General features: G+C 46.8%; 5 protein-coding genes and 1 pseudogene across 5 annotated transcripts; 2 read left to right on the forward strand and 4 right to left on the reverse strand.

Annotated features, from left to right (window-relative positions):
• Nucleotides 1–315: 315 nt before the first annotated feature.
• YALI1_D33599g (uncharacterized protein) lies at nucleotides 316–1,794 on the reverse strand (the record flags this gene model as incomplete). The annotated part of the gene is made up of 1 exon (XM_503269.3): nucleotides 316–1,794. One exon carries the CDS (start codon nucleotides 1,792–1,794, stop codon nucleotides 316–318), a length of 1,479 nt encoding a protein of 492 aa, XP_503269.3.
• Nucleotides 1,795–4,722: 2,928 nt separating this feature from the next.
• YALI1_D33640g (uncharacterized protein) lies at nucleotides 4,723–5,880 on the reverse strand (the record flags this gene model as incomplete). The annotated part of the gene is made up of 1 exon (XM_503270.3): nucleotides 4,723–5,880. The coding sequence occupies one exon, from the start codon at nucleotides 5,878–5,880 to the stop codon at nucleotides 4,723–4,725; it is 1,158 nt and encodes a 385-aa protein (XP_503270.1).
• Nucleotides 5,881–7,187: 1,307 nt separating this feature from the next.
• YALI1_D33653g (uncharacterized protein) lies at nucleotides 7,188–8,081 on the forward strand (the record flags this gene model as incomplete). Its single annotated transcript, XM_503271.3, has 1 exon — nucleotides 7,188–8,081. The coding sequence occupies one exon, from the start codon at nucleotides 7,188–7,190 to the stop codon at nucleotides 8,079–8,081; it is 894 nt and encodes a 297-aa protein (XP_503271.3).
• A 1,358-nt stretch (nucleotides 8,082–9,439) lies between these two features.
• Nucleotides 9,440–11,572, reverse strand: YALI1_D33696g (uncharacterized protein; the record flags this gene model as incomplete). Its single annotated transcript, XM_503272.3, has 1 exon — nucleotides 9,440–11,572. One exon carries the CDS (start codon nucleotides 11,570–11,572, stop codon nucleotides 9,440–9,442), a length of 2,133 nt encoding a protein of 710 aa, XP_503272.2.
• Nucleotides 11,573–13,334: 1,762 nt separating this feature from the next.
• On the reverse strand, nucleotides 13,335–13,628 carry YALI1_D33717g (Misc non-coding; annotated as a pseudogene).
• A 1,798-nt stretch (nucleotides 13,629–15,426) lies between these two features.
• Nucleotides 15,427–16,368, forward strand: YALI1_D33735g (uncharacterized protein; the record flags this gene model as incomplete). The annotated part of the gene is made up of 1 exon (XM_503274.3): nucleotides 15,427–16,368. The coding sequence occupies one exon, from the start codon at nucleotides 15,427–15,429 to the stop codon at nucleotides 16,366–16,368; it is 942 nt and encodes a 313-aa protein (XP_503274.1).
• Between the last annotated feature and the right edge of the window lie 848 nt (nucleotides 16,369–17,216).

Consider the following 17,216-nt stretch of genomic DNA (forward strand, 5'->3'; position numbering starts at 1 on the left):
GGTTAGGGTTATAATAATTGTTGGGATTTTCGATTAGAGTCTAACAATGACTTAATACGGTTAATGGGTTAGGTTTATGTTTTTTGGTAAGTTGCAGTTCTGGGTTAGGGGAATCTCTCAAATGGAGACAAGCTTAAAAATTCTTGCAGGTCACTGCATAATCGGTTAATCAACGGCAATCAACGGAGATGTTGTCTTGTATTTACAAAAACCACATGGCTTCAGACTACTTTACGCAATCATGTAACGGATAACGTCACATGACATATATTTACGTCTCTATCCTCATATACCAAAAATGATCTATACCTCTAATTACTTAAGAGGAGAAAAGCTCAGAGGAACGAGAATGTTGGACTGCATCTTCTGAGTGAGCTCGACAGTCTCGTGGACCGTGTCGGACCAGCCCGGTAGCTCCCAGCACTTTTGTCGTGAGATTCGTCGGTGTTCGAGGTCAGCAAACTGCCACAGGTGCCGTACCTGGTGGATGTCACCCAGGTTGGTGAACCACGCGCCCACGGGCTCCATGACCTGCTTTCGGCACTCAAGACCACGCTTCCACGATGTCTCCCACTCCATGAGCTTGCCGGGCTTGAGGTCGTAGGTTCGAAGTTCAAAGATACCGCCATACTGTCGAGGAGAGGCGGTTCCGCCCCAAAAGTTGAACTCCTGCATGAGATGAGACTGTCGGGATCTCAGCAGCGGTCGCAGCTTCTGGAGATACTCAATGTAGAGCGGGTCCTTGTGGATGGAGACCTGGGAGTTGTGGAAGCCTGGGTAGCCCTTGAACTCCCAGATGTGAGTGTACGTGTCCTGGTCACCGACCACGTGTCTCCACGAGCCCACCAGGTTGACATTGTGCTCGGGGTTGGCGGCAATAAGTGGGTAGTACTTGGAGACGAGGTCCAGGTACTCGGGGGCGGCGGCAGGGATGACCGAATGGATACCAACCTCGTGCACGTACTTGCCTCGCACCAGTGCCTTGGAAAAGGACTGCTCCAGGTCGGCCATGTCCTTTTTGCCCTCCTCGGAGCCGTAGAGGAAGGACTTGAAGAGCCCCGAGCCTCCGGTCTGGGAGGCGCCCTGGGAGTCCTTCTGGAGCGACTTGTATGTGGGAGACGATTGTTCTGGGGTTAGTGGTTTATTTTCGTCGACTGTGAGGGAGGGAGACGGCTGGGACTTGATGCTGAGGGGGGAGAACTTGGGGAGCGCCGCGGTGAGGCGGGATGTGAAGTTTGTGATTCGTTTCATATTGTGACGATGGGTTGTGGTAATTACGTGGTGAGTGTGCACGACGGAGAAAGTAGTGACGGCGTTGAGGGTATGATGGGCACGACAGAGGTTATATGGTGACGACGTCGAGGCTGTGGTGAATTTGTCGTGAATGTGATGGGAACGACGTGGTGTAGGTGGTGACAATGAGGGTAGTGTAATAGAGGGCAAATGGAACGAGCGAGAAACACGCCATCCTGCGCCTTCATATACCTCCCATCTCGCAAATGACACCACGCCAAGAAGCCCTGCTCCGAAACGTCGACACCACAGACGCACCTTGCATCTTTCGCTAAGGAGTCGGCCGGATAATAGATCCCCTGCCCCCCGAAGTTTTCCCGACAGACAGCCCAAAAGAGTCGCCACCAACCGCAATCTCCGCATTAAACCCCAAACCACAAAACCACAAAACCACAAAACCGCAAAATCGACGCTTGGTCTTGCTTTCGCTCGCGCTGTCCATCTCTTGCTCTTTCTTTTTCTCTCTTGTCCGTCTCTTCCATCTGGTGCCTGTGCACCCATGCGCTGCTACGATACTCACCCAGGTCCTGTGTATATTTCTTCATGTCCACCGACGGAATGCCTGCGAACGAGGGCAGCCGTTTGGCTGCCGCCAGAGCACTGGAGGAGAATTGTCGGGTGGCGAAGTTCATGTTTTTGGGCGCAGAGTTGTGAGGAGGAAGTGTTGGTAACCAGTCACGACGAGCGAAATACGGTGGCTAGATATTTTAGGTTCTCTAAAGTGGGGTACGGAGTGGTGCAGTGCAATGCAATGCGTCAATATGCAGACTTACGTAACGGGGTAAGACTGGATGCATGTCTGGTGCAAGTCTGGTGCACGTTTTGTGCATACGGAGCATATGGTGCAGATGGCCATTGATTTGTTGCATTTTCTCCCCAATTTTTCCGAACCCCGCTTTTTCGGCGGCTCACAATTGCCTCAAAAGTGTGATGTGCTGTTACGCCGTATGTCAGTATGGGGCATGGTGCAGTCTGGAGTGGTGCAATGCACGGTTATTTTGTAGGCGGGATTGGGTTATTTGTGGAGGCCACATTGTGGCAAGTTTCGACTCAGCTGAAGAGTGGTAATCGATGGATGTAGATTAAATAAAATAACATAAAATAAAATAAATAAATGAAAAACGGAAAATACAAAGAAAAGGGAAAAAAAGCGGAAAAAAAAGAGAAAAAAAAGATAAAAACAACGCACCAAGTTACCAACCCTGCCCTTCAAGTTTCTCAAGCCACGGCAATCTGTAAGAATATAGTATCTCACTATCACAGACCAAATCACCCTTTCCTTACCCAACTCTATACATAAAGTCGGATGTTTGTTCCGGTCGGAGTGGAGCCGGAGGAAGGAGGTGAAGAACATGGTACGAAATACATTAGAGCGAGTGGAGAAGGACGAAAAAAAGACCACAAATATCAATTGAGTAGACAGACAGCTATTGACGTTGTTTTGAACGTTGTTTTGAACGCCTTTTTAACCGTCGAAAGTGGAGCATCCTACACTCAACCTCAGGAGGGCGGCGTGGGGGGGGGGGTTGAACCATACCACAAGTACATACATCCAAACTCTGGGAATTGCTCCGTCGTTCCTTTTGAACCAAGCGTTGCTCTTTGTTGGCGGCTTGGAACCAGAATATGTCACGTGACGTCATCTATTGGGCGCTCGTTTCTGATACCAAACTATGAGGAAAAGAGTCGTACAAGTATGTACATACTACATCAGTCTCCTACTTGTAGTGCGGTATTGGAATTATCCGTCGACAAAGTTCCGGATCGGATATTTGTGCATAGCTGCTGGTTGTACCTGTTCGATACTTGCTGATTGTCTGTTGGTATGAGTCCTTGTCCTTTCATTTTCGAACACAATTTTTTTTCCGACTCCGAGCCGACTCGGCCGATGGAGGATAAAGGGTGTTTTGTTGAGACTGGAGTTGGGCCTTTGTCTTCATCGAAAGGTGTGTTTCAGTTGGTAGAGTGGATCGTACCAGTGACCGAGGTAGGGTTTTTTGAAGCGGTACTTGTAGTCTAGCGGAACGGATGTTTTGATTTGATTTGATTTGATTTGATTTGATTTGATTTTGATTTTGATTTTGATTTTGATTTTGATTTTGATTTTGATTTGATTTTGATTTTTATTTTTATTTTGATTTTGATATTGATTTTTATTTTTATTTTATTTTTATTTTTATTTTTAATTTTTTTTTATTTTTATTTTTATTTTATTTTTATTTGTTTTATTTGTTTTATATAATTTATTGGTTATGATTACATGCCTGAGAATAATATTGGACGGCCAAATCTCCTGGGGAATAACCGCCGCAAATGAAAGGAGAGTGTCAAACTCTTCTCTACTCTACCACATCACTCAGACACAGACATGAACAGAGATCCAAACAGAGATACCACAGAACCACCGGAACGATTTCGCCGACGATTTGAGCAATGGTTTTGCCCACAGTTCAACCACTGACGGTTTGGGCGACGATAATATGCATCATTTGATGACAAAATCATCGACAGACGCCGCCACGTCATCGCCTGCTTCCAGGGATACACCTCAGACACAAACAGATACCGCTACATAGCTCCAAGAGCACCCACCCTCAGACGCGGACATGAATAGGTACTCGGCTCCAGTCCTCCTCTCAGACGTCCCTTCTCCTGAACATTCACTCGATCATGCTCAGTTCGTTTCATACTGTCGCCAGAGCCGGGGCGGATGGTGTCGCAGGGTGGACTGAAGCCATGAGAGAGGTACTAGTGGCACGACCTTTGCGTGAGATCATGGCTATGGGTATGACATGTGTGCAAGATGGCGACTGTAAGCCTGACCCGTGCGGGACAGTGACTGTGAACAGGTATCTGTGCCAGAGATATCATCTGTGACATCATTTCGTCTTCATGTTGACTAACACCACAACTGAGCTCTGGTTGGACTGCGATCAAGGTCTTGTCCCAGCCGTGTCAAATCGTCAATCGTCATCACCCCCGTGATACCACAGCTAAACTCCAGTTTGGTTCTTGTATCATCGCAGATTCCCATCGAGCTACATTCTCTGACAACCTGAATACCCTATCCCACAGACGAGTGAAACAACTGACCCGCCATCGAAAAGCAGCGCCTGTCAGGGACACCATCAAAACATGCAGTATGACACTTGTGGACCTGGGTTGGAGTGAAAAACGTGTGCTGTCCACCTCACAAAAGCGAAAGACTCAGCTAACCACCGTTATTAGACAGACGGTTCGTTTCACCGGCGTTAGACAGCTCTTAAAGCAGGCTGGTTCAACACATCTTCTCCACTCAGAACCATTGCTATGACCTCTGTATGGCCGCAAAAAACAGTCCTCCTGCAACTGATTAATCGACCAACTCCTTTACTCCTTATAGCCATATAATACATTTATTTCCATTAATACAATCCTAAACACCGTGTTTTACCGTCGGGCCAACAACAGATGAGCAGACTCGCCCATGAACTCGTCTGTGTAAAAGGACGACTTTCGGACCTCCTCTTCGTTGAAACCTCGGTCGCCAGACAGCAACTTGAGGTCACGTGCCTGTGACGAGTTCCATTTGGACAGAAAGTCCGACGGGTTGGCAGCAAACTGCTTGAAGAACTCCCTCTTCAGTCTGGTGTTGTTGAGCTGCTGAATAATCAGCGCGATGTGCTCATCCAACTTGAAAATATCCTCCTGGTTGTCGAACCAGTGCTTGGTGATCTTTCCAATCTCAGCGTTGATGTCGTCGTCAAACTCGAGTGCCAAATCAAACACGGTTTCGCCCAGGTTGTTCTCCACGTCTGTGTCAATGGTGTAGTTGATGACCAGGGGTTCTTTGGGTAGAAGATGGGGCGTGATCAGCTCCATAATTTCCGGGAAAGTTACAGTGTTACGTCCAAACAGCTGTCTCAGCGGCTCATCACACTTGATGTTTCGCTTCTCCTCGGTCTGCTGCAGATCGTGGAACTTGATGTACTGCCACAGAGCAAGGATGATGTCCGACTTGGAGGCCTCGTCCAGCGCCAAAATTTCCGACAGAGGTTCCGACAGACGCGCTCGATCGGGGTACTCCTTGAGTTGGAGCACGATTCGCGCAGGGATCTGGCCCGAGCCCTCACGTGTCATTTTGAACACGTCGAAGCCTACATCCTTGCCCGTCACGTCGCCAGCCAGCTCCTCTGTGGGCGCAGGTCGCTCGCCCTGGGGTTCATGCCACTCAACAATCTCGCCGTTGACCTCGACGGAGATACTAGTAAAATACGAAGAGAACGGCTTGTCCTCGCCCTCCACGTTTCCCTCAATGTTGAGCGTCCACGACGGGGGCTGGAAGTCACCCATGTTGTCCGGGTCGATCTGCCACGCCTGGTGCGCCGCAGTGTTGGAAACAAACAGCCGCAACGTCTTCTTCTGCTTGAGCATACGAGCCTGCAGGTCGCCGAGGTCCAGCCGCTTGCGTGTGAAGGTCGCGTCCATGCGTCGTTCGAGGTCCTGTAGTTTCCGGTACACCGCTGTATCCGGCAGAATCGAGTCGAATTTGGCCGACAGATTCTTGTCCGTCGGCTTTTGTGTGTAGTGTTTGTCGATTGCGTTCATGTGACTGGCTGGAAGTGCGATATCTGTTATGTGGTGAACAACAGATGTGTGTGTTGGTGGTGATGGAATTGGGAGGTGGGAATTAGGTGCAGAAAGTTTGTGACTAAGCGGTGGTGACGAACAGAGGGCGGTGGTAACGAAAGGGCGGAGATAAGAAACAGGGATGATAAAGGGAACAGGGACGGGGACACGGTGCTATATGTAGATTTAGGCAAGTGACACAAAACCAATATATTCAAGATTAATTGTATTTCTCAAAAAAAACAACATTAAAACTCAATTTAAAATCTTTAATATTAAAAATATTAAAAATTCATTAAAATTAGACATCTTCATGAAACCACAAACAGGAGATGAGCTTCAGATCCAGTAAGAAACGGCGGTCGGGATGTCTTTGAGATTTTTTTTTTTTTGATCCAGACTTCGTGTTTCTGGACACAAACAGAATCGCAGAGTTACAAAAAAAACATCACGAGATTTAGTCGCAGTGCTGTTGTCTATATTCTCGCTAAATAATCCTGCAACTCACCTTTGCACCTCACCACCCCTCACCGCCCCTCTCTTCACCTTATTTCGATACTTGGGTCTCATTTCAACTCTTCTTCTCCATCATCACTTTATCCTACTCCAACTTCTACTCCAACTTCAACAGCCAGCAGTTCAACCTTCCATCAGCGATACAGCTGTTTTTCCAATCCTAGACACAATCGTCGCTCCAGTCGCAACAACTTCTACAATAGCACACACCGTCACCTGCCTAGTACCGGATAGAAGTGCTCTATCTCTGACAAAGATCCAAAAGCTCTAACAGCTCCAACATCTTGAAAACTCACTACTGTACTGGACTGAACTTACGACAGACCGTCTGATACCATCGGAAGTCTGTGACACATACCGTTCTCTGCCTGAGTATTTATTAGATACCTACGGTAGCCACAAAGACCAAAACGACTTTGTTCACCCAGCGACATAACTTACGTGATACCAGTTTACAAACGTCTTTGATTCCAGAGGAAACCCGAGCATTATTTCATCAGCTCTAATTCTCTACCTGTGATACACCTTCTCAGCACACCTCAGATACCGCTCAGAGACTCCTCCTACGACATTCAAGACGTAACCCACACTTGCCTCTGTTCATCTTCTCAAGGGCTTACCATAGCTTCAAGCCCCCATCCAGACATACCTCCTCCGTCTCTTGATACCTGGCACAGAGAAGTTCTATATAGCAGGATACTTCAGACTTCTGACCGACAACTTTCACGTCAGAAACACTCTACCACCACTTAACTTCACATCTCCCCGGCATGAACTACCCCAGTGTGTCCGAGCAGAAACATCGGGTATTCATCATCTATTCGGCCTACTTACGAGTGCAGTTTCGCGAGTCTGCCCGACTGGCGGTGTCTGTTCGGAATAAAAACTACAATCTTGTGCGGGCAGATCTCCACAATATTCTTCCTCAGAAGAACACTACCGTGTTTAAGGACGGCACTCTTGCCCCTCTGCTGATCCGTCTGGCGTGGCATTCTTGCGCCACCTATGACAAGTACACACGCACGGGAGGGTCCAATGGTGCGACCATGCGGTACCATCTTGAAGCCAGCGATGAGGGCAACGTGGGGCTTGAAGTGGCCCGTTTGTCTCTAGAACCCATCAAGCGCAAACACCCCTGGATCACGTACGCGGACCTATGGATTCTTGCCGGCGTGGTCTCAATTGAGGCGTGCAAAGGTCCCTCAATTAAGTGGCGCGATGGCCGAGTTGACTACGAGGACGACCTTCTGGTGCCCCCGAACGGCCGTCTACCCTTGGGCGGGGGAGATGCGTCCCACGTGCGGACTATCTTCTCCCGAATGGGGTTTAACGACCAGGAAACAGTCGCTTTGATTGGTGCTCATTCGCTAGGCCGATTGCACCCTCATCGGTCCGGCTTCGATGGTCCGTGGACTTCTAATCCAGCCAAGTGTGACAACGAGTTCTACAAGTTGTTGTTAGGCAACGTTTGGACTCTGGTGGACTCGCCTACTGGACGGAAGCAGTACGTCAACAGCACCGGTCAGGTGATGATGCCCTCGGACATGAGTCTGATTGAGGATGCCAATTTCCGTTTCTGGGTCGATCAGTACGCCGTATCTGAGGAGCTGTGGCGGGACCATTTTGCCCTGGCTTTCGAGAAGTTGACCGAGTTGGGCAGATGAGGAATGTTAGTGGAGTACCCAGTAGTATTACAAGGTCTTGCAGTGATGCAATAATCCGAATCGTAGTAGTCAACAACAAACAGAACAGATCCTGTTCTATCCGAACCAATTGTACAAGGGTGCACAAGGCTTCCGAGAACAAAAATCTGTTTGGGGTACCAACCAAAAGAGTTGGTTTTGTTAGGGTATAGTTGAGGAATGAATAACCGGAGGTGGAAATTCGAACAGCAACACTTTCACGTGCTTGGATTGTGGGAGCAGGCATGTTCAGCAGTGGTATGACGGTTTTGCCATGTTGATTCTGAGAGAAGATGTGGGTTATACTATTCTGAATTGTTTCAGGAATGGAATTATCTTCTCGAACCGAAATCCATGAGACTATACTTGGGTTAACTAGACTCTCAACTATATAATTGTAGTTCAACTAGCATGAAGCCTCATAACAAACCAGAAAGATTTCATCTGATCTGAAATCCCGAATACTTCACCGACCAAAATAATCCAAGTTTAATCGGTGAAATACATGTCCACAAAAGCTCATGTTTACACAAACCACCTTCTCACTTGTGCAACTCTCGACTTACATTTTATGTTGAAGGGGGTGGAGAATACATGTCGTTCTAGACTGATGGATATATATCGGAATAAAACAAATACAACGGGAATCAAATAATTGCGTCAAGAGAATCAATTCCGTATAATTAGTTTATTGCCAACTCCTATCCATCATATCCTGATTCCCGTCTCAAATCCCAATATAAGCAGAATGAGGATGCCACATGTCCGTAAATCAAAAATAAATAAATAAAATAATAAATATAAAAAAATATAAATAAATATAAATAAAATATGAATTAAATATGAATAAATATGAATAAATATGAATAAATATGAATAAATAAAATGTAAATTAAATGTAAAAAAATGTAAATAAATGTAAATAAATGTAAATAAATGAAATAAATAAAAAATAAAAAAAAAAAAATAAATCAAAAATCAAAAATAAATCAAAAATCAAAAATCAAAAAGAAATTTCAACGGGTATTTGATAGTCAAGATTCTTCAAAAAGAAAAAAAGAAAAACATGACCAACAACTTCCACCATACAAGAGTTTTAATTTGGCCTCACCAAAGCAGTTTTCTGGCAATCTCAAAACATCAAATCAGCCCACCTCCTGCTCCATACGTCCGAATATGTCAACTCAAATCTGTTAGTCACTATAAATATACCTATGTTAGTTTGTCGTGTTGCCGTTGCCGGCGCTGTTGCTACCACTGTCGGCGCTGCTACCATTGTCGTCTCTGTCACCACTGACGTCACTGCTACCAATGTCTTCGCAGCCCCCACATAGAACTAATTACTCCTGCTGACCCCTCAGTATCACCAACCGTTTAGTAATACTACTAATGAACCGCTCCACAATTCTGCGATCCTCCTCGCCAAGTCCATCTTCGTCATCCTCCAGAAGCGCCTCCAGCATCCAAATGGACGTGGTGTAGGCCGACTCGCAGCCAGTGAAGTCGCCGGAGATCTCCTGAACAGCTGCGTCCCGTGACATTTCCAGGGCGCGGTCGAAAATCAACTTTTCGGCCGTGGTGTGTGTAGTTCCTGAGGAGACCTTCTTTTTCACCGTTTCGGCCCGCTCCAGTGACTCGTTGAAAGCGCTTCGGGTCCACTGAATGATTTCATTGAAGTGGGAAGACACCATCTTGTTGTCTTTGTGGTTATTGGACCACCAGGCTCCGGCTTGATCCATAGCGAGCGACAGCAGAGACAGTGTCTTGACGTACAAGAGCATGGCTTCTTCTGCAATGGAGGAAGAGACGGAGTCAGGCAGATTCATGTCTGGGTTGTCCACGTCGTCCTGGATCTGTGAATACTTGACATCTGCCAGGAGAGCAATTGAGCGGGCTTTGGCTGCGATTTCCTCGAGAGTTTCGACAATCTCGCGCTCCGACAGAGATAGGGTTGTTGTGGCAGGAACAGGAGGCGATTTGCCGGTCGTAGAGGTTCCAGAACTAGTTCCAGAAAGAGCTGCCCCTGCTGACAGCCTGGCGCAGTTTCCGGAACCATTTCCAGAACCATTTCTAGAACCATTTCCAGAACCGTGTCCAGCACCGTTCTTCTTCTCTCCCAAAAGTCTGGCGGACGCCATGGATAAGGCTCGAGCCATGGCTCCAGTGGGGGCTCCGTAAGTCAATGAGAAGCGCCGCTCGGAACTGGGACGTCTCTCGTCTGGCTCGCGTGCCAGCTCATCGGCCAAAGTGTTGACTTCAACCTGCCTCTTCTCCACGACAACGTATTCACTTTCAAGGAAGAGTGACTCGTTTTTGCGCGTGAGTAGAAGAGAAGATCCGGGAGAGGGGGAGGTGAGTTCCAAGAGAGGGTTCTTCACGGTAGAAGACAGTGTCTTATTAGTGGAGTTTTTGGGGGAGGATTTCTGAGTTGACCGCTTCTGGCTGAAGCTGTCCATCTCCCTGTCCAGGTCCAACTTAGGAAGATCGGCCTCCTGAATGTACTCGGAAATGTACATTCTGGGATCCAGCTGAGATCGGTCCAATTCCTCCCCGGAGCCAATAACCTGCTTGTTGGCAATAATGGGATGTTCAAAGTACTCCTTGAAGCCGATTCTATCGGCGGGATTCTTCTTGAGCAAACATCGCACGAAATCTTGCATGTCTTCCGAGGGCGGTTCTCGGCCAAATCCGATCACGTCGTTGGACTGCTCGATTGTCTTCAAGAGTTCCACGTAGTTATTGGCCTTGAACGGCGGCTTGCCAACCACCATCTCATAGGTGACGGCTCCAACCGACCACAAATCGGCCTTGGCATTGTACTTTTCGTAGCGCAAAATCTCCGGAGCCATGTAGAGGGGGGAACCGCAGAGGGTCTCCGCCAACGCCGACGCCGGCAAAATGCGCGCAAATCCAAAGTCGGCAATCTTGAGAATCGGCAGCTCCCATCGTCCGTAGAGATTGGCGTTTTGGGCATCCATTTCGGAAAGCGAGGGCGGGCACAAAAGCAGATTCTGGGGCTTGATGTCTCGATGAACGAGGTTCTTTTGTCGCAGAAACTCCAGGGCCGCTGAAAGCTGATGAACGAAGTGCCGAACCAGCTCCTCATGGAGCCCTCTGGTGTTGGATGGATACCGTCTCAACAAGGACGCCACTAGCGGCAACGTTTCCGACAGCTCCTTCTTTTTCTTGAGAAAGAAACTGAGGTCGCCCAGAGAGCAGTACTCCATCACTAGGTGGAAATGCGTGGGGGTCTCCTGGAAGTCGAGCAGTTCCACCACGTGGGGGTGCTTCATCTGCTTCAAAATGCTGATTTCCGAGCCCAGGTTTTCCAACAACTTGCGGTTGAGCTTAGCCCGGAGAACGGACTTGATGGCCACCGGAGAGCCGCTGGCCACGTGCTCGCCTTTGTAGACGGTGGCGAACGAGCCGCGGCCTAGCTCGTTGCCAATAGTGTATGATTTGATGCTGGACATTGAAAGTCTGAGTGAGGGCGAACGGCTGTAGTCTGTAGACTGTCTGATATACTCTGTGAGACTGTCTGCTGTTGTCTGACTCTGCTGTGCCTGTGAGACTTTCTGTTGTAGTCTGTGTGACGGTCTCTTGTAGTCAGACTCTGTTGTCTACTGTCAACTGTACGTCGAATGTGGTGATCTCGACACTGTTGAAGTAGTGTCTAAGCGGACCAAAATGCTTTCCAAACCGCTGTCTCCAAACTGTCTCCAAACTGCTGTCTCCAAACTCGTCTGTAAACGTGTCCACTAGATGTCGAAATGTCTAGTGTGCAACTCGTGCTCGTGCTCGTGCTCGTGCTCGTGCTTGTGCTCGTAAAATCGTATGTGGGCTTGTAGTGTGTACAAGTACCAGTCTGGTAGGGTCTGAGAAGAGAGAGCGCTAACGTTAGATAACCGCTATCGGAGATAGAGTTTGAGTGAACGTAGCCAACTCCCATGTAACCGCAACCAGAATTGTGGTTATAAGGAGCCCAGCAGCCAGACAAGACGTTTGTGTGCAGTAAACGCCTGGCTGCTCCACGGTCGGTCATCCGCCGGTCGCCGCGGTCCCCCTAAACCACATATCGCCAGCTCCAGATGGACAAACACACTGCATATATGACGCAGGGGCACGTGACTTGCCACGAGAGCAGGAGGAGAAGAAGGAGGGGATAGAGAGGGATAGAGAGAGGCGCTATCCAACCCGGTAGACGTGGGCTCTCAAGTGACCTGGGGGGTTGTTGCTTAGTCATCGCAAATGTAGGGACGGAGCTGTCTTCAGTTATTTGTAGTCACCTGTTTTGAAGCCCCTTTGCTAATTATTTTTGGTGGCAAACGCGCGCCCTGCAGCTGGGGTTAGGGTTTGGTTAAATGGGCTGGCTTGTGGTGAAGTCGTTGGGAGAGTTGGAGCCAAAAAATTAAAAATGATATAAAAAGGTAGAGAATAATATATTATAATAATAATTAAATTAATTTAAAAGATATATAATAATAATAATTAATTTAATTTAAAAAGATTATAATAATAATAAAAAATTGAACAAAAAATCAAACAAAAAATTATCCACAGGGGGTGCTTTGGCTGGAACGAACCGTGAGGCGAAAACAGCAGCAAACAACAGCTCCGTGGCTAAACTGGGCTTGTAAACTTGATTGTTCTATTGAGAAGGGTATTAAGAAGCAGCATATGTTTATTCAATACTCATCATACTCACAAAAGGCATTACTTTACACAGCTACCACTCACGTTAGTGTGAGGTCTTCACTATCTAATGCCCTCTACGGAATTATATTCAACATAGATTGGCTTGTAGGCTTGATCGTTCAACTGTCTCTGAGTATTTTTCCGGAAGGTTTTTGTTTTTTTTAATTTTTTTTCTAATTCATTTATCATCCAAGTAATGACGAAACACTGCTTAGATGTCCACCAAGTATATCAACAATTGGTTCGAAGAAGAAAATGTCTCAAGAGCCATCTACAAGGTATTTGTTTGAAGCTGAGAAAAGTCCAAAATGTTTAATGAGACAATTTACGACACAGAAGCTCTTCTGAGGCATACAGAAAGGGTCATGGTGTTTGCATTGTACTGTTTATAATGACTGTGATGAACTTGTACATACTGTCCTGTTCGTATCGACTGTAATTAACTTGAGTTCATCCATCAGGCGATGCAGATATTCTAGCGGCAGTTGGAACTGATCCGAAGATTCACAAAGAAGTAACTGAGATGGCTCATGGCGCTTGTTACCACATCTGCAAAGGCACCTTGGACATGATCTCGTGAGTCTCGGTGACGGGCTCGGTGTCGATGTTCTCATGCTGCGGAGGGGCAAAGATGTCAATCTCCTGGTGCAGGATATAGGCTAGAATCTTCCGTTTGAAGTTCTTTATTTCCTCGTTTGTCAGCGTTTCCGACTTGGCAATCACGGGGATCAGGTTCACCTTCTTGTGCAGCTTCTTCTTGACGGTGATGTCCAGGGGCTTGAGCGAGTAGCCCGTGGGCTGGATGAAGAGGAGCAGGCGTGGATCCGCGTGTCGTTGATGGACGTTCAGTTCACCCGTCCAGGCAGTTTTCGAACCGCTTGTCAATGTAATTCACAATCGTTTTCCACGAGTCGCTGTTGTTGACAGACACAGCCAGGACGTCATCATCAATCTTGTCTAGACGGCAAACGGGAGATTGAACCTCCCTACACAACTCCATGTGCCACAAAACCGCCGTGTTTCGGAGTAGGACAACGTCGAAGCTGAGTGCAGCTCTACAAAAAGGCATTCTCCAAGATGTTGCCCGGAAGAAAGACGACTGGGGCGTTGGTGGGCCCTAGCGATGGCGCTTACTCAGAACCCCGATAAGTAGTCTTGAGATTTACCTACATGACAAGTTCCGAGAATAGTTGACATTTGGATAGTTCATACTAGAAAACTTGACGTTTGGAGACTTGACACTTGGATACTTGACACTTGGAGACTTGACACTTGGAGACTTGATACTTGGAGACTCGACACTTGGGGGACCGACAGGGTTGCCGAAATTCCAATCCTTGAGCAATCTCAATCGAGATTCTCTAGGAAGGATGATTGTGATACTACGCCTTTACTGTCTGTCAGATATTGCGTCTACCACCAGTACCCAGCACTGAAGCAATGCAACTAATCTCAGTTGGTTCGGCAGACGTGAGATTTCTCCGCCATCATGTCCAACATGGACTCCTCCAATGGCCTGGTGCGAGGCTTGGATTTTTATCGATACCAGAGCTGTATTCACTGAGTGCAGAAACGACAACAAAAGCCCTGCCAACCAGGAGTTGGACCTAACAATGTTGGTCTGGTTCTTCACATAAAGACATAAAGTCTCCTTCTCGAGTTCATTCGGTCTCATGGCTCAAGAGATGCACAGAGCTGAGGAGTATCGAACATAAGTACGAGGCGACAGAGAGGAGACGGTTGGGAAATAAAAGGAAGACGTTTATGACCTTATTAACAAGGGGACTCAACGCTCAAACAATGACGGTGTTCCTGAAGTGTCTTCTGTAGTGGTGGATCCAGAGTCGCCCCTGGGTTCAACCACACAGTGACAAAAGAGCAATCGTAAAAAAGAACAAGAATAACAAGATGAGCCACAGTATAGCAAGATTCATTCAAGTTGCCATTGTTGGTGTGTGCCACTATCGGAACGTGGTATCCATAGAAGTGAGTTGTAAGTCGTTTGATTAACCATATCTAATCGATAATACTTATGATCTTTAATAGCCATAATGTAATATCTGTGTGTTATGTTTTTTTCATGTTTTTTTTTTTTCGCATTTCATAATGTAATGCATAAAACGTAACACACAATTTATTGTAAATATTCGGTGATCAGCAATGTCCCCAGTATGTACAATACCCTATCATCTTCGTTCCTTTTTTTTTTTTTATGTTAATGGTCCATTACATCTATATACCTATTTAATTTATTCCAATATTCCAGGTTCTTGTAAATATATATACGGTATATGATTATTATTATTTTTTGAAAGAAAATAAAATACAGCAAATCATACAAATATCAGTCGTGAGTTCAATTCTGGTGCAAGTATGTAGTACCATAGACAAGACAGGTTAAAATCGCCAAATAAAATATAGAAGCCAAGAAAAAACTTCTGCTTGAAATCAGACATTCACCCATCTACACAAGTACTAGGTCGCATATAAAAAAAAAAACAACTAATACCGACTCTCCGACGAGATCAGTTTAGTCACGTGACTCCACATACCAAATGCACGCATCACTTCTACCTGCATCTCATCACGACACATCACCATATCTTAGCACACGACACCGCAACTGCGCAAGATGAGGTTCTACGTCATCCTAGTTCTTCTGACAACTCTCGTACTTGCCTCTGTTGGCGACAGATCGCCCGACTTCCGCAACTGCGTCACCAATTGCATTCGACACACGTGTCAGACACAAAAATACGTGCCGCCGCTGATGCACCGGCTTCTGCTGTGGGACTGCCCTCAGGAATGCGATTATCGGTGTCAGCAGATCATCACGTTTGCTCGGCTCAACCAGGGCCAGGAAATCGTTCAATTCCACGGGAAATGGCCGTTTTTTCGGTTTTTCGGAATCCAGGAGTTGGCGTCGGTGGTCTTTTCTTTGGCCAACTTTGTGCCTCATTACCGAGGTTGGCTGATGCTCAAGCACCTCAATCAGCGAAAACCCAACCCGCTAATCCCCTACTACATTGGATTTGCGCTGGTGGGAATGAACTCATGGATCTGGAGCGCCGTGTTCCATACCCGCGATTTCCCCGTGACCGAGAAGCTCGACTACTTCTCGGCCGGTCTGTCTGTGCTCTACGGTTTCTTTTTTGCCACTGTCAGAATCTTCCGACTCGATCGAGACTCCAGAGAAACCACCCGTCTCGTTCTCGCCTCAGTCTGTGTCACGCTCTTCCTGGCTCACGTTTCGTATCTTTCCTTCATCAAATTCGACTACGGATACAACATGACGGCTAACGTAGTGGTAGGAGCCCTCCAGCTCATCATGTGGAGTGTTTACTCGTTCACCCAGTTTGCAAAGACACACCAATGGTGGTCGCTCATGCCATTTGGACTCTGTGTCACCATTTCGGCTGCTATGGGCCTGGAACTGTTTGATTTCCCACCATGGAAATTTTTCATCGACGCTCATTCGCTGTGGCACGCTGCTACCGTGATTCCCTGTTTCCTGTGGTACACATGGATGAAGAAGGATCTTCAGTACGAGGAGCGAGCAGAGAAACAGGAGTGAGGGTACAAGAGGGTTTAGCCGGTCAACCGGTGCAAGTGGTTCGATGGACAAGGACAAGGTCTAATTGATAACCCGGTGCATGAAGTCCAGCCGGTACTGCCTGGAGATGAGAGGATGTAAATATTGGAGTCAAGTAGTAACTCTGCTACTATACAACACCTGTAACATCAGCCCATCGCCGTTTGCTGAAATAGCTAGAAGAGGAAGAAGTAGAATCATTTGTATTTCTGCGAGCCTCCAATATGCTCCGGTTCCCTCAAATATATGTCAATTATAGATACCACTATCTGGGAGGTTCAACATGAAGCTTTTTTGCTTGCTATTATACAAGTTTAGTTGATGATTTAATGAAAACTGAGATCGAGGTAACAGTCAGTCCTAGTCATGCGATTCACGCGCAAATTGTCAGACCTTATACCAGTTAGAGAAGACGGCATCTGAAGGACTCTCCAGTACCAAATCAAAGTCTCAGGCCATGGATTAATGGGATTCCCCAGACACTCCAACTTTGAGTAGATCACGGCTCACTTCGGGCAATCTTCTAGAAGTACTGTACATACTGTATTTTTTAAATGGTGTTTATTTTGAAAGGAAACGAAGAATCCGCAATCATCATTGGTTTCGCTATAATCGATTTACCGCGATGGCGAGTCATCAGCCCGTTTGGACGCAGTCAAGTCTGCAATGATATCCAGTCAAGCTGAAACGATACACAATTGGACTAAAACAAACATTTTCCCAATATATTGCTATCATTAGAACCAAAAGACTTCAAGAAAAAGGATTCTGCAATTTTTTTCAATATTGACCCATTATTGGACAGTTTACGGAGTGTTAATTCTCGGTCA

Source organism: Yarrowia lipolytica, chromosome 1D, assembly GCF_001761485.1.
Source record: "Yarrowia lipolytica chromosome 1D, complete sequence".
NCBI classification, from domain to species: Eukaryota; Fungi; Ascomycota; class Dipodascomycetes; order Dipodascales; genus Yarrowia; species Yarrowia lipolytica.